This window comes from Globicephala melas, chromosome 20 (genome assembly GCF_963455315.2).
Source record: "Globicephala melas chromosome 20, mGloMel1.2, whole genome shotgun sequence".
In the NCBI taxonomy this organism is placed as follows: domain Eukaryota; kingdom Metazoa; phylum Chordata; class Mammalia; order Artiodactyla; family Delphinidae; genus Globicephala; species Globicephala melas.
Window position 1 is genome coordinate 30,193,807 of NC_083333.1, and position 14,880 is coordinate 30,208,686.

General features: G+C 57.9%; 1 protein-coding gene and 1 long non-coding RNA gene across 2 annotated transcripts; one reads left to right on the forward strand and one right to left on the reverse strand.

The window, feature by feature from the left end:
* Positions 1-3,334: 3,334 nt before the first annotated feature.
* On the reverse strand, positions 3,335-5,806 carry SOCS3 (suppressor of cytokine signaling 3). The gene is made up of 2 exons (XM_030837861.2): positions 5,669-5,806; positions 3,335-5,113 (listed from the first exon to the last, which is right to left on the reverse strand). The coding sequence occupies exon 2, from the start codon at positions 5,023-5,025 to the stop codon at positions 4,312-4,314; it is 714 nt and encodes a 237-aa protein (XP_030693721.1). The 5' UTR covers positions 5,026-5,113; positions 5,669-5,806; the 3' UTR covers positions 3,335-4,311.
* Positions 5,807-12,530: 6,724 nt separating this feature from the next.
* Positions 12,531-14,606, forward strand: LOC132594254 (uncharacterized). The gene is made up of 4 exons (XR_009560452.1): positions 12,531-12,679; positions 13,116-13,301; positions 13,760-13,877; positions 14,340-14,606. It is a non-coding gene; the product is annotated as an uncharacterized lncRNA (long non-coding RNA).
* The last annotated feature ends 274 nt before the right edge of the window (positions 14,607-14,880 follow it).

Genomic DNA, 14,880 nt, shown 5'->3' on the forward strand with positions numbered 1-14,880 from the left:
CTCTTCCTGGCAGAGGCAGGCCTCCAGAACGACGCGCCCGCCTGCCCGCTCGCCCGGTGGCCGCCGGATCCGGAGGGGGCGGGACGCGGCGCGGGAAGGTGCGCCCGGGACCGGGTTCTTCCCACCTCGGCCTCGGTCTTCCCGGTCCGCCCCTGTGCACATTGTCCCCCACCCCGCAGGCTTCTGTCTCTGCTTAGACTCCCTCTGTGGCTATCTGACTCTGCCCTCTCTCTCTCTCTCTGCCTGGTACTCCGGCGGTGCCCCCTCCCAAACATCCTTAGACTAGGACACACGTGCCCGCTTACTTTCCATCTCCAGCTCCCCTGTCTGTGGCCTCCTTCCTTCCCTCCCCCAGAGCAAGCCTCAGAGTTCCCGTTCCTGGCTCTAACTCATCAGGAGGCCTGCCCAAAGACAGCACCACCGGGGAGAGGATAAGGACCTCTTGGGGGTGGATTCCTACAGCGCTTGAAGCACGGTAATAGGGCCCACGGTCTGGGGAGCTCCATCTCCTCCCTTTCTGTTGGCCAGGGACCCCCAGCTGGGCTTAACCCCCTGTGCTTAACCCCCTTTGAGGCTCAAGCCGCAAAGAATTTTCCCTATGCCCTGCAGGATGCTTCTTAGCAAGTCTGGGAACCAGGTGCACCCCTCCTCTGGCGGCCAGGACAGAGGGTTGCCCACAAAGTCCTCTGGAGGAGCGGTGTCTGCCTCTGAAAGGACTGAGAAGTACAGAAAGACTTCTGCAACACGGGTTGCTATGAGGAGGGAAAACAGGGAGAAGTGCTGGTGAGCAGACCAGTCTGAGAGATTCTTGTCCTGATGTTGCCGTTAGCTGGCTGTGTGAAGTCCAGTAAGTTGCTTTCCTTCTCTGGGAGTCACTTTGACTTGTCTGCAAACCAGAAGGTTGGTCCGGTCTGTGGTCTGAAAATGGAGAGACCTATGGGAAGGAAGAAGGGTGGGGTGGGCAGCGAGGGAAAGGAGTCAGGGGTCTTCTGCCTCTGAGTTCCACCTCCAAGGGGTAGGGAGAGCCACTTCCCCCCTGCAGCCCCTTCCGTTAGCACCCTCTAAACTCTGGACATCCTGGCTAAACAGCTGCCTTCTGGGCCTCGGACGGGGCCTTCGTGTGCTCTGGGTTCCAAGGTTCCATCGAGGCTGTCAGGCCAGCAGATGGTGGGGTGGGGAAGAGCCTACCAAAAGTCTCCCGGGCTCTCGTCCTCCTGCGAGGCGCTGGGGAGCCAGGCCCTACTGGGTCCCCTCACCTGACCTTGTGCTCTGGGAAGGTGACCTTGCCTGGGTCTACATTCCCAGTTCCAGAGGTGGTAGTCTCTCTGGTGTGCTTCCTAACGTGCTCTGTCTACTCAGTGGTCCCATGCCTGGCCTCGCCCTTTCTCGTCACTTTAGGTTATTTTCCCCAAAAGTCCAGGAAATGGGAAAGAAAAACGACTTTGTTTATTTACTCTCAGTTGCCTTTTGGACACTGATTCCTGAGCAGCTTATCGGGGGCCAGGAAGAGGGCTGTGGCATTTGTTTCAGGCATCCGAGGCAGAGGAGGGGATGGGGCCCCTGACTTGGGGAGAACACTGATCCAGCTGTCAGGCTTGGGGCCTTGGGGGAGAAGAAGCATGGAAGGAAAATGTCACAGAGCAGCACTTTTAGTTTGCCTTTTTAGCAGAACCCTAGTGCTGAGTGTGGGGGTGGGGGTGGGGGGCGGTTACCAACCTCTTGACTTTGCAGGGGGGACCCACCTAGGGGCAACCCCGGGCATATTCTTTGTGCTTACTTAAGGGAGGCAGAGAGAGTTCCTGGGCTTTGGAAAAATCAAAGGCTCCCGGATTCCTAACCTGTGTCTTTCCCACATTCCCAAGAGGTGTGTCCTCGGGCAGGTTGCCTAACCTCCGTGAACCTGAGATGCTGGCCCCAGTCAGCCAACAAATATTTACCGAGCACCGTTCTAGGCATCAGAAGTGACCCGTCCAAGTCCCCGCTCCCATGGAGCACACAGCTGGGCCTGAGAATATGCGGTGATAACACCAGCCTCCTGGGGGTGGCTGGGAAGGTGACCACCGACCCAGGTGGTCTCTGAGTGCCCAGAGGGTGCGAGTGGCTGAAAATAGGTGAATAGATGGCTGCTCTTATTGGGAGGTATGTGGCCCCATCCACTTCTCAGGCTGGGGCTCCTACCCCTGGGGAGGGCCCCACTTAGTGCAGGGTTTGCATCGGGACTCCCCCTCCCCCCACCTCCCATGGACCCGGCTGTGCTGAGGTCACGGGTCGCCTCCAGGACCCCATAGTCTGGGCTCTCTCGGAACACCTCCCTGACGAGGAGCCCAGCGCCTCTAATAGCTTGAAGCCTCTAAAAGCTTTGACCACAGCTCAGTTCATACTCCCTGCAAGCCCTTTGAAGCGCTTCCTTCGAACTTGCTTTGCATATTCTGGTCAGATCTGAATCAGACTAGCAGGAATTACCCCTCTCGGTACAGTCTAGGTGGCTGCCTTAGCTTGTGAGTGACGTGAAGCCGAGTTTGATTCCATCACAGGGAGCGCCAGGGCAGCAAGGCGGTAGAGCCGCCGCCCTCTGATGTAGGGCGTAGGTGTGGGTGAAAGAGCAAGTAAGGCAGAAGGGGCGGGGGAGAAAGGCTCAAGTCAGGTTGTTCATTAAAAAATAGTGCTCTTTATTATAAATTACTGAAATGTCTCTGTTTTGAATATAAATATAAATGTGCAAAGTCTGACTTGGGTTGTTGGTATTTGGTAAGTTCTTCAAGCATCTCCTGTCAGCCTCGAAGGCCTGGGTGGGGGAGGGGAGGGCTGGAGGTGGAGTCTCTAAAAGACAGAGTGATCGAGGCAGATTGTAAACATTATTAAAAAACAAAAACGAAACCCAAACAAAATAACAGGAAAAAAAAACAAAAAAACACCCCAACACACAGCTGCCCCACCCAGCCCAATACCTGACACAGAAAACTTTGTGTTTAGTTTTCCCCAAAAAAGAACAGTTCCAGGTAATTCCATCCCCGCTACATTACTGTAAGTTTTCACTGATCAGTGCTATTGCAGAGCGGGAGCAGCTGGGTGGCAGGGCCTCTCGATGACTTCCTGCCTGTGCCAGTCCCCCAGGGTGAGGAGGGAGGGCTGTGCAGGGTCTGGGGAGCTGGGGAGCTTGGTGGCTCTGCTCTGGCCAGAGCCCAGGCACCACTGGCCAGCCAGTACCCACTGGGCTGGCATTCTTCCTGCGCTCAGGTGGAAGGCATGGATCTCTGCCCCCCCCCCCCATGCATCTCTGACCTCCCCCGCCGAATGGTGTGTGGCCGGTGTACGCCCCTCTGAGAATCTCTTGGCCTCTGCCTGGATTGGCTGAGTGTGTGGCTTCTTGTGTGCCAGTCCCTATCCATGGGACAGGGAGCATTTAAGGCAAATCTCCTAGCCAGATATAGTCAGGAGGCACAAAGTAGAATCCCCCATCTTCTCTGTCCAGGATCTGGGCTCAAAGGTGGCTCATCTCCTCCATCTCCTCCAGCCCCATCCCCCAGGTGCCGAAAGGTATAGCATGGGTGGGGAAAGAAGAATTGACCAGCCGTCCATCCTCTTCCAAATGCCACTCCCCCCTTAAAACAGGGGAAGGGCCCTGGGCTCTCTGGCATTAGATGCACTCTAGGACCTGTGTTTCTGGTGGCTGTCCGAAAGGGGAGGAAGAGGGGGAGCGGAAAGGTCCCCTTCAGGCCACCCCTTGCCCTTCTCCCCTGTGTCAGAGGTGGAGCAGGCAGCCACCCTCCTCACCTGGGCTGGGCGATGGGGGTGACCATTTCCTTGGCCAGCCGGTAGCCCTGGGCCCCTGAGGCGCCCTCTCTCTCATCCACCCTTTTCCAGGCCCGCGACCTGCTCAGATTTAAAGCTCTGTTTAAAACCAAATCAAAGAGCAAACAAGTTCCGTTGGAAAGTTCGAAGATTCCCCGGCAGTTCTCACCAGTTCAGCACGCCCGCAGTGTCCCCCGTTTGGAAGCGCAGGGGGGTCGAGAAAGCGGGACAGGAGAGAGAATCCACTGAGGTCGTTGCTGTGGTCCCCCTGGGCCCGCCGGCTCCTCCGGAGAAACTGGCGTGGGGGAGGGGCGCTCAGGTGGCTCTCCCCCTCTCCTCAAACACATTCCAGGTACCGCCCGCCCAGTTCTGCAGGGGGAGGACCGGAGGGAGGGGCCTGTCCGCCCCCTAGCTCACCCAGAGCTGCAGGACTCTCACGGCTGGATTCTTGTGCTTATGCCATGTGCCATGGAGGAGAGGGGACCCGGGCCCCTAGCCCCTACCCCTGCCCTTTGCTCTCTAAAGGGGGGCATCGTACTGGTCCAGGAACTCCCGAATGGGCCCAGGCAGCTGGGTGACTTTCTCATAGGAGTCCAGGTGGCCGTTAACGGTCTTCCGACAGAGATGTTGGAGAGTGGCCACGTTGGAGGAGAGGGGCCGGCTCAACACCAGAGGGATCTTCTCGCCCCCCGAGTAGATGTAATAGGCTCTCCTGGGGGGGCTCCCCGGGAGCGGCTGGGCCGACGGCTGCTCGGGCACCTCGGAGGAGGGCGAGGAGGAGGGTTCGGTTGGGGGCGAGGAGGAGGGTTCAGCTGGGGGCGAGGAGAAGGAGGGGGCGCCGGAGGGCGGCATGTAGTGATGCACCAGCTTGAGCACGCAGTCAAAGCGGGGCACTGGCTGCGTGCTCCGAGGATCGCTCTGCAGCGAGAAGCTGCCCCCCTCGCACTGGATGCGCAGGTTCTTGGTCCCCGACTGCGTCTTGACGCTGAGCGTGAAGAAGTGGCGCTGATCCGAGCTGTCGCGTATGAGGAAGGTGCCGGCGGGCTCGGCGCTGAGCAGTAGGTTCGCCTCGCCGCCCGTCACGGCGCTCCAGTAGAAGCCGCTCTCCTGCAGCTTGCGCACTGCGTTCACCACCAGCTGGTACTCGCTCTTGGAGCTGAAGGTCTTGAGGCGCAGGCTGGTGTCCAGGGGGCGGCTCATCCCGGCGGCGGGAAACTTGCTGTGGGTGACCATGGCGCACGGAGCCAGCGTGGATCTGCGCGGCGGCGGCTGCAGCTGCTCGGCGGCCTCCGCACAGCGGCCGCTACCGCATCCCGGGGAGCTGCGGGGAGGAAGGCGCGCGCCGCGTTAGTACCCGGAACCCTCCAGCGCGCCCGGCCCACCCCGGCTCCCCTCCCTCCGCCGAGCGGCCGGGACACCAGCTGCCCCGGAGGCGCTCGCCTGGGCCCTCGTTCCGACCCAGACACCCCCACGGAGCCCGCCCAGCCCCCGCCTCCAGGCAGCCCTTTCCCCAGCGCGCACTGGGAAGGCGCCGAGTGGGAAACTCGGGCGCGGAAGTTGGGTCTCCAGGAGCGTGGCCGGGGTGGGGAGCGGGAGAAGGGCCCCCGGGACGCTCTGGACGCCGCTCAGTCCGGTGGCCCCGGGCGGCAGGGACGGAGAAAGAAATCCGAGGCATGGGGGTAGGGAGGGGACACGAGAAGCCCGAGGGCCCCAGCCTGGGTATTCCGGGAACCTGGGATCTCCGGCTTCCATCCGCTCTGCCCCCTATCTCGTCCCCTCCCTGCCGGGAATGACCCGGGAAGGGGAGGGGAAACCGGGAAAAGCTCCCGGGACTAGTGAACCGACCCCCCCTCCACGCCGCGCCCCTCCTTCCTACCTGGTCCCAAACCGAAGTCTCTGGCCTTGGGGCTGCCCCTCCTACGGTCCCCAAGGCGCGGCGGCGGCGCGGTGGCCAGCGGTGGCCCGCGCTGCGCCCAGATGTTGGCGGTCGTGAAGTCCACAAAGGGCCCTCGCGCGCGCGTCCCTCGGGCTTCGCCGGGACGCCCGCCCTGCCCCCTGCGCGCCCCCGGGCTGGTCGGGCGGGGGCTAGGCGAGGGATCGCGGCGGGAGCTGGGCCGGGCGGGCGGCGTGCGGGGCCGGAGTCGCGGCGGCGGCGGCGGCGGCGACGGCGGCGCGGGGAGTCCGAGTCGGAGCCGGCGCTGAGGCCGCGCTCGCGGGTATATACGCGGCCGCGGCGCCCCGCCCCCCGATTCCTGGAACTGCGCGGCCGGCCTTCTTGTAATGTTTAGTCACTACTCGCAGCAATGAAAGGCTGTGCGCGGATGGGAGGGAGGGGCCGCGGGCGACCGAGGGCGGGCCGCGAGCAGGGCCAGAGACCCGCAGAGACGCGCGCAGAGACAAAGCGCAACGCGAGGCAGCCGGGGCGGCCGGCGGGCTAGGCGCCAGCCCCGGCGGCGCGTTCCTGGCAGCGGCCCCTCCCCCGCGCGCGCTCCGCCCCCAACTTCTCATTCACACTTTCCCCCTCCCTTCTAAGAAGGCCAGTTTCTGGCAGAGGCGGGGGCGCCGCTCCCAGAGCGCGGGCAGTTCCAGGAGACCGAGCGGGAGAGGCTCCCGGCTCCCCTTCCCTTTTCTCGGACCTCGTGGGGAGACCCCCTCGCCCTCCCGCGCCCGCCCGAGATCCCGATCGCGGCCCCAGGAGGCCCATGCCTGCCTCAGGGGAACGGGGGACACCCCAAGGCCGGGCCGCGAAACTGGGACCGGACCTGGGAGCCCTGGGGGGTGGGGACGCCCGACAGTCACCTGTGGGCATGTCCCCGAGGTGAAGCCGGAGTCCTAAGGGTGGAGGGGACGCAGCCTGAGTGGCTGCTGTCCGGCCTCAGCCCATCGGCCCACCGATAGGTTCTTTGCCGATGCAACACGGGTGCCGCCTCCCACCACCAAAAAAACACAAACGCAAACAACAACCGCTTTCGCACTTCTGGGTCTCCAAACCTGCGAGGTGAGGTGTGGGTCCGGCCAGGTGCTCTTAACGCGGCGGGACTGGCCCGAGGGCGAGCGATGGCCCCACCCCGCGCCCCGCGTCCGCTAGAGGGCGCCCTGGGGTCTGCTAGTTGGAGCGGAGTTTGGTGCTGCTCTCCCCCCCACCCCCAAGCCCTGGAACGGGAACCCGAAGGGGCGGTGGGGAGGCTGGCTCAGGAGCTGGGGCGGGAGGGACCTTCTCGGGGGACCGAGGAGAATTCACATCACAGTCTGGAGTTAGACCTGGGAATAAAAGTCTAGCAGTGGAGGATTTCCGGAAAGCAGTTTTCACTTCAGCCCGCTTCCAGATAGCCCGGGACAGCCTAGAATGTGCGCCCCCTCTGAGTGTCGGGGCCCGATCTCTCCCCGGGGGTGAGGAGAGGAGGTGATTGAGGTGAACAGCGGATCTGTTCTTGGTCACGTCGGCGTGGATGTGGGTGGTCTGAGCTAACCAGGGCCAGCTTTACAAAGGATGGAAAATTTTGCCATCTGTCCCCAAACAGGCAGTGGGGTGCTGGAGACACCTGAGAACTAGCTTAAGTGGCACTTAGATTGTCATCTCTCAGGACGCAGGGGCTGAGAGCTTTGGACGCTGCCCTTTTCCCAGATGCCATGCCACAGAATATAAGGACTCAGAAAGGAAGGGAGAGACCCTCGGGAGTTTAGAACTCGGAGACACGGCTCCTTTGCTTCTCTAGGAGCTGATAGGCACCTCACTGCGCCTCCAACTTGCCGCTGTGTCTTCGCTCTGTGCCATCACTTCTCTCCCCCACAGATGTCAGGGGACTAAGTGAGATGTGGTCAGGACACCCAGTCTCTCTGGAATTCAGCTTTGCCATCCATAAAGTAGGAATAATAATCTTTTCCCATCAGAGATCTGAGATTAAAAAGACAAGGAAAGATTCTGCACATCAAAATATGCTAGACATGGAAGTAATTCAGTGCAGTTCCCCCTTTGGATTCTGTTAGGAGAGCAGTAGTCAGGAGGAAGTCTTGTTACTCCTGCAGAGGGGGAAATTGATTTATTCAACACACTTCACAAATATTGGACTCTATGTACCAGACATTGTGCTGGGCATTGACATATAATGACGAATAAGACCTAGTCTTTGCCCTCCAGATACTTGCGGGCTAATGAAATGGATTCTCCTTCTTTGTAGAATCAGGAGTTCATTCTTTTTCTCATCCATTGCTTAGGAGGCTGCCACCATGACCATCCACTGCTGTGCTGAGCCCCGTGGAGGACAAGGAAGGCTCACAAGGAATAGCCCTTGAGTTAATGGATGAGAAACTGCTTTGTAAATTACAAGGCTCTGGGGCTTCCCTGGTGGCGCAGCGGTTGAGAGTCCGCCTGCCGATGCAGGGGACGCGGGTTCGTGCCCCGGTGCGGGAAGATCCCACGTGCCGCGGAGCTGCTGGGCCTGTGAGCCGTGGCCGCTGAGCCTGTGCGTCCGGAGCCTGTGCTCCGCAACGGGAGAGGCCACAGCAGTGAGAGGCCCGCGTACCGAAAAAAAAAAAAATTATAAGGCTCTGACACAAGTTAGATTCATTCAACCATTCCAAAAACCCTCACTGAGTGCCTACCTTTGCGAGGCATGGGGCAAAGCGCTGGGAACACAGAAGTGCTGGGTGAATCCTGCAGGGATACAGGGGAGGTGAGGGGACATGGGACCCCCAAGTGTTGAGCGTCATGAGAAAGAAGTGGTTGTAATTATGATCCTATGAGACTGTGATCATTCATTCTTGGGGGGAGAGGGGGTCAGAAGTGAGGGCGGGAGAGATAAGGAGGAAGAAACAGCCCCTGAGCTTGGGATTCCCCGGTCTGGTTGGAGGGACTCATACCTCTGAAATCGGTAAGTCCTAATATCAACAGCACAGTACCCAAGTGAGCCTGGGCTCTGCCAAGGGCCAGCAGCAAAGGCTGCATGACTGGCGGGGAGCATAGCGTGGGCCCAAGAGTGCCTGGATGATTTAAGGAGCAGAGAGGAGGGGCAGGGTCATCACGCATGCCCAGCGGCCTGAAAGAAGCTGTCCTGCTGGAGAGGGGCAGGGCTCCCTGCATACTGACTCAGGAGACTGAACTGCTGTCCAGGCTCCACAACCCAGTAGCTGTATGACTTTGGGCCGCTGACTTTCCCAGCTGTGCCTCAGTTTCCTTATTTGTAAAACAGGCTGATAATAGTACCTACTTCATCAGGTGGTTGTGAGGACTGAGCCAATGCATGCAAAATGCTTAGGATGGTGCCTTGCACATATTAAATGCTCAGTTTATGTTAGCTATAATGATTTTGAAAGGTCTTCGGGGAGAGGGAGGAGAGGAGGGCTGAGCTGCTGCAGCTTGGGCCACTAGGCGATACATATGGCTATAAATGGCTTTATGTTTTGGAGAGCTATATATCTCCTATATAAGAGATATTCCAAAAAGCTGCTTGTCTTCAAACGATTCAGCCAGTCACCAAGTTTCCCTTTGGCTTTCTAATATCTCCAGGGGGTTCCCATTGCCTTTGTGGTGAGTATTCGTCTGAGGCTCTCTGCTCCCTCTCAGCTTCATCAGCTGCCTCTGCCCCACTGACACCTCCAGCTCCAGCTACATGGAGCTCCAGGCTGTGTCCAGAACGTTCCCCAGGCCTGGGTCTCTGCATGGCTGCTTCCCTCTGGGTGGAACTACCTTCCACACCTTGGCTGATTTCTACTTTTCCTCCAAGATTTGGCGGAGATCAGTGTAAACTTCCAGGGTAGCTCCTTCTATGCTGAAACACGTGCCCTACTCATCCCCTGTTAACCTAGAGGAAAAGGACTATAGTTGATTATTTTTTTCCTATGGAAGCCTAGAAACTGGTACGTAGAAAGTGCCCAATGGCTCTTTAAATAAGGGATTGTGTCGCCTTCTGTTTTCCATCATTTTTAGATACTACTGACTGCTTTCTTCTAGAGTAGCTTTTGGTCTTTTCCTGAAGGGCTCAGGAGCGGCTGTTCAGCTGGGAAGGAGGGTATAGAAGCCCCTGTGTGGTTGGTGGAGACTATTAGGCCTGCTCATCAGAAGACAAAGGGAGTGAAGACTCAAACTTTGCTGGAAAAGTCAGGGAGGAGAGATCGAGACAATACAGGGCACACTCGCAGACTCCTTCTTCCAGGCAAGAGAGATGCCCAGACCAGGGCAGACTTGACCGAAGGCACTTTCCCTGTCTGCTGGGGATGGGTAGTGGTGAGAAACCATTATCCAGGTCTGGCCTCTCTGCCCCTCCATGCTGTTTCCCTGGTTAAGGGATTTCGGAGCCTCCTGCCTTTTCAGAATCTCTCCCTTTGCAGCATTTCTTATGAAGTCAGAATCCCATTTCCAGGCAAAGGTGCTTGGTCATAAAGATAATAAAGATATTCATTCATGATGGAGGGGAAGTACACAGCGGTTTCAGCTGCCCATGGGGCTTCACTTACTCATGGTGTGTGACAGAGGATGAACTCTTGCCCAAGCCTCTTAGATGGGAATGCTGGTGCCTGTGGGGTGGTCACAGGAAGCTCTGGCACGTCTCGGTGAACACGAGGTCCCATCCTTGCACACATGATCTCCGTATCCTCCGGGGGCCAGCCTGGGCGTGGGCACTAACGTTGCCATTGTTCTGTTTGGTGGCTGCCTTTGCAGCCAGATGGGTTAGGAGACTGGCCTCAGACCACAGGAGTTGCTCAATACCAAGCCCCAGGCCTCCCTGTGTCTCAAGACTAGTGGGCTTTCTACAGCGCAAGGAGGCACCCTGGGTTCAACTGCCCGGTGGCCTGATATTCCTTATCCCACGTTGATTCTGCTTCTACTACATGCCAGTTAGTTGGGGAAGCCTGGGGATACAATGGTGGGGAAAAGACTGGTTCCTTCCCTCTGGAGCTTCTAGGCTAATGTTGATGGTTACAGGAAATAGGCAGGAGGCAATGAGGTCTCTCCTCTCCTGCCCCCCTTTCTCTTGGACAATTTGGAGAAGATGGGGGGAGTGTCTCACCTGACCTCTTGGAGGCCCTGCCCCTCGCCCCCCAGTGAGTCTCTCCCAGGGCTGGGCTTCCTTGGGCAACTTAGCCCCTCTTAGTTGAAGCCCCTGCCCACCGGGACTGATGGCGGGAGCCGGCCCTGCTGGCCGCAGGGCAATGGCAGGGATGACCTTTCCTGTGCAGGAGGAAAGGTCCGAGGGTCGCATACCAGGCTGACCCCGACCTCTCTCTTTCCTGCTTTAGACAATCCTGAGGGGCGGGCGGGGGAGACCTGGACAATGGCCCGCAGCCGGAAGCGCCATTCCAGTTTGCAGGCCTTTGTTTCTGCCGGGAGGGGCGGCAGAGCTAATGAAAAGGTTTATGGCTCAGATGTCTGTGAGCAGTGGAGTTCCTTCTGACATTCCAGGCCCAGCTGGCCTCTGGCATTTCCCAGAAAAAGTGCCGAGGGAGGGAAAGAAAACACTTTACCAACCCACCCACTTACCCACCCTGCCTTCTCAGATTCCTCTCCCTTCTGGCACTCGGGCTGGGTCTCAGCTCAGACCCCTGCCCGGGGGGCCCCAGTCCTGCACCCACAGAGGGGGTAGGGGGTGGGAGGGTGACTCTAGGAGGGCCTGGAGAGTACCAAGTGTGTGGGGGGTATCTGGGAGGGGAGAGAAGTTTCTTCCACCGGCTCGGAGAAGAATCCACATCTGTTCCAAGTTCGGAGTCGGGGGTAGAAAAGGAGGGGCGCTAGCATCTCGCCAGTTATCTCCCCAGACCCCAAACCAACCAGCCCTGCTCTGTCCCGAGCTGGGATGGGAATAGTCTCTGTTTGCTCTGAAGCGGCTACTGTGCACGCACCCGTGCGTGCCCTTTCCTGCGCCCGGGAACAGACACCGGGGTAGCGGGCAGTTCTGGGAAGCGAGGCTGTGGTGAACCATCTGGGCTGTAATGCAAATGAAGCCTGGACCGGCGCCTGGAGCTGAAGTGGCAGTGCCCCGAGAGGGAGAGCCGGCAGGGGGGTGAGGATGGAGGCAGGCTCCTGGGCTCCAGATGCCCTTGGAGAGCCAGGATGCGTGGGAGACCAGGTGGATGCAGGGGTCCGGCTTGCCCTACAGTAGCCAGCTGGGCTGGCTGCTGGAGCACAGCGGTGGGCAGCCCTCGACCTACCAGGCTTTTGGGTCAGGTGCTGCTTACCCTCTCTCCCCGGGCGTGCACGCAGCATCTGAACTGACCTCCTGGGCCTGCACTCAGGCTCCCTGCAGTGGCAGGGTTGCCACGAAAACCTCCTGAGTCCCCCATCGAGGGGTGTGACACCCCTAGGAAGGTCCCTGGCTCCTCTGAATTTGAAGCACACATTGGCACGCACTGATTCTTGGACAAGTTCAAAGGGATGTGATGTATCCTCTCTCAGGCTCCCAAGGTCCGGAACCAGCCGGGATGGCAGAGAAGTGGCTCAGAAGGAGTGGGAGGTGGGAGTCTCCAGCAGGGACAGAGGTGAGATTCTAAGGTATGACATTGGGGGCTGGCTCTCCGAGTCCCTTGCTTTCCACCTTGCTGCACTCACCTGGCCTCACATGAGTGGAGTTCAGAGTGTCTTCACCTGGGTACGTGAACTGCCCCCCGTCCAGGATTTCATAAGACCCCGATAATTATAAACAAAATGCTGCTGGAAGTCCAGATTTCGGGGGTAAGTGGACCTACTCAGAGTCGCTTCTTGCTCCTGCAAGACTTACTTTACAAAACCATTCATTTGCTCATTCCTTTTTTTTTTTTTTTTTTGACAGTGCCCCACGACATGGGGGATCTTAGTTGCCTGACCAGGGATCGAACCCGTGTCCCAGCATTGAAAACGTGGAGTCTTAAATACTGGACTGCCAGGAAAGTCCCCATTCATTCATTTCTTTAAGAGGTAACTTTTGAGCACCTGCTATGTGTCAGAGATTGGTCTGCGTGCTTGGAATTTATCGCTCTGGGCCCTCATGGAGCTCAGGCTCTCTCCAGAAGTACAAGGTTCTCCCACAATTGATGTCATGATTAATCAATTTCGACTGTGCTAAGTACTGTGCAGGAGAAGTCACAGGGGCTGTGAGCATATTATGGGGACACCCAGTCTATAGGGGGGCACATCTGAAGGGAACCCCTGAGGAAGGGACACGTGCAGAGTGATGGGAAGCCGAGGTCTGGAGAGGTCACCGCCCCACGTCTCCCAGCTTGTAGGCGCTAGGAGCAAGCAGAGTCCGCGACAGGTGCGCCGCCAGCATCAGGGCGCCTGGGCTCTGCCACCAAGCATCTTTCCCACTGTCCACTTCTGTCTCATTTGTCACTCTCCCTCCCACCCACTAAAGGCCTTAGTCCCCAGCTTCCGAGCTCAACCTGAGGCAGCTACGCGCAGAGAAGATGGAATATTCGACTCCATTCTACTGTGGGAGGTGGGTCAGGCACAACCTCTAACTTCCGGAACTTTGGAAAGCGAAAAGATGTTTCACGAACAGGCAGGACAGCCTCATGGTTCAACATTCAAAAGGCAAAAGGTACAGATGAACTGTGACCTTCTACAGTTACCCTTCCTCCTGTGGTATCTGGGGCATTTTTTTTTTTTTTTTTTTTTACAGATCAAAAGATGCCTGTGAAGTAGTGAGCTACAGGCTGAAGGAAACCCACAGATGCAGTGGTTGACCTGTACAGAATTTAACATTTTTGAGACAACATTTAAAAATCTGGCAATTTCACATCCATATTTGAATTGGGGGCTTTTGGGGAACAATCTGGCAGGTCTGGTGGGCCCTCTAGATGGGACCTGGGCTCTCCAGCTCAGCATAGCCCACCACCCAGGATGACTGCCCTCCCCCCACTCCCCTTCCTGCCAGGAGCTGCAGGCATAGATGTGGCAACTCTACCTGGCTTCTGTCTTCCCACCTCTCTAGGCTAAGGCGTAAGGAGGATGATTGACTTTGGGGGATTTCCTTTGAGTCTCTTTCCTAACTTCCAGGAGACTGGAAATAAATCAAGCCTGAGCCTGGGAGTCCGGAGCCTCTTCTCCCACCTGCTGGGGCCTGGTCTGATTTGGCCTCATCTCAACAAGGAGACTTGTCCTGCTGGAGACTCTGGTACCAGTCCTGGGGCACACCTAGCCTCTTGCTTCAAAGCACCATGAGGGCTGGGCAGGGAGAAGCAGAGGAAGGTGGGGCAGGGTGGGGTTTTGCCAGGAAGCCCCCCCAGCAGCTCACCTCCACCACCCATGTGGCTCCTGGGGAGCCTGGGATTCCCTGGGACATAACTGGCCACGGGCCGCAGTGTCTCCCCAAGGGCTGGGCTGCTGGATCACGAGGAGGCCTGCAGCTCCTGGTTGGGGTGGTGCTGGCTGCCTGCCACACCACAAGAGGCTGAGATTCCCCTGAAGCTGAGAGCTGCATTTATTTCTCACCGGGACAGAGAAGCGAACTGGCTTGCTCTGCCCAGGAGGCATTTCCAGAAATCTGGGCTCTGACTTCTTGCTGATGAAATGCCAGATTATCCTGGGCCTCTTTGTGGCAAGAGAGCCATTGAGCAATAGGTATTTTGTTTTGCAGATGACAAGATTTTTGACACTGAAAAGTTTAAATGACAAATGCAAGAACCTTGACCGCTTCTCCACCCCTACCAGCAAGGTTGCTGGTTTGAACTCAGTGTTTGGACAAGTTGTTCTTCACAACCCGCAACTCCAACTTCCTCAGGTCCCTGGTGCCAGAAGACCTCATCTCTCCCTGTTTTAGGGCCATACAAGCCCGGTGGGGCCCATGCCAGGTCCACTGCTGCAGCCCAGGGAAAAGCCATTTTCTGAAACAGACGTTGGCAAACTATGGTGCAGGGCTGGCAGGATGCTTTTGTAAATAAAGTTTTATTGAAAATACAACCACACTCATTTCTACTGCTTGTGGCTTTTGCACCAGACTTGAGACTGAGACTGGCCCCCAACGTGTGAAATATTTACCACTGATCCCTTTAAGAAAATATTTGACAATCTCTGCTCTGGGGGAACAGACGCCTGTCTCATGCCAGGGAGGACTGGGGTCAGGTCTTAGTTTTGGGGGGGAAGAGTATCAAGGGCTGGAAAAGATCAGGGTAACAGCT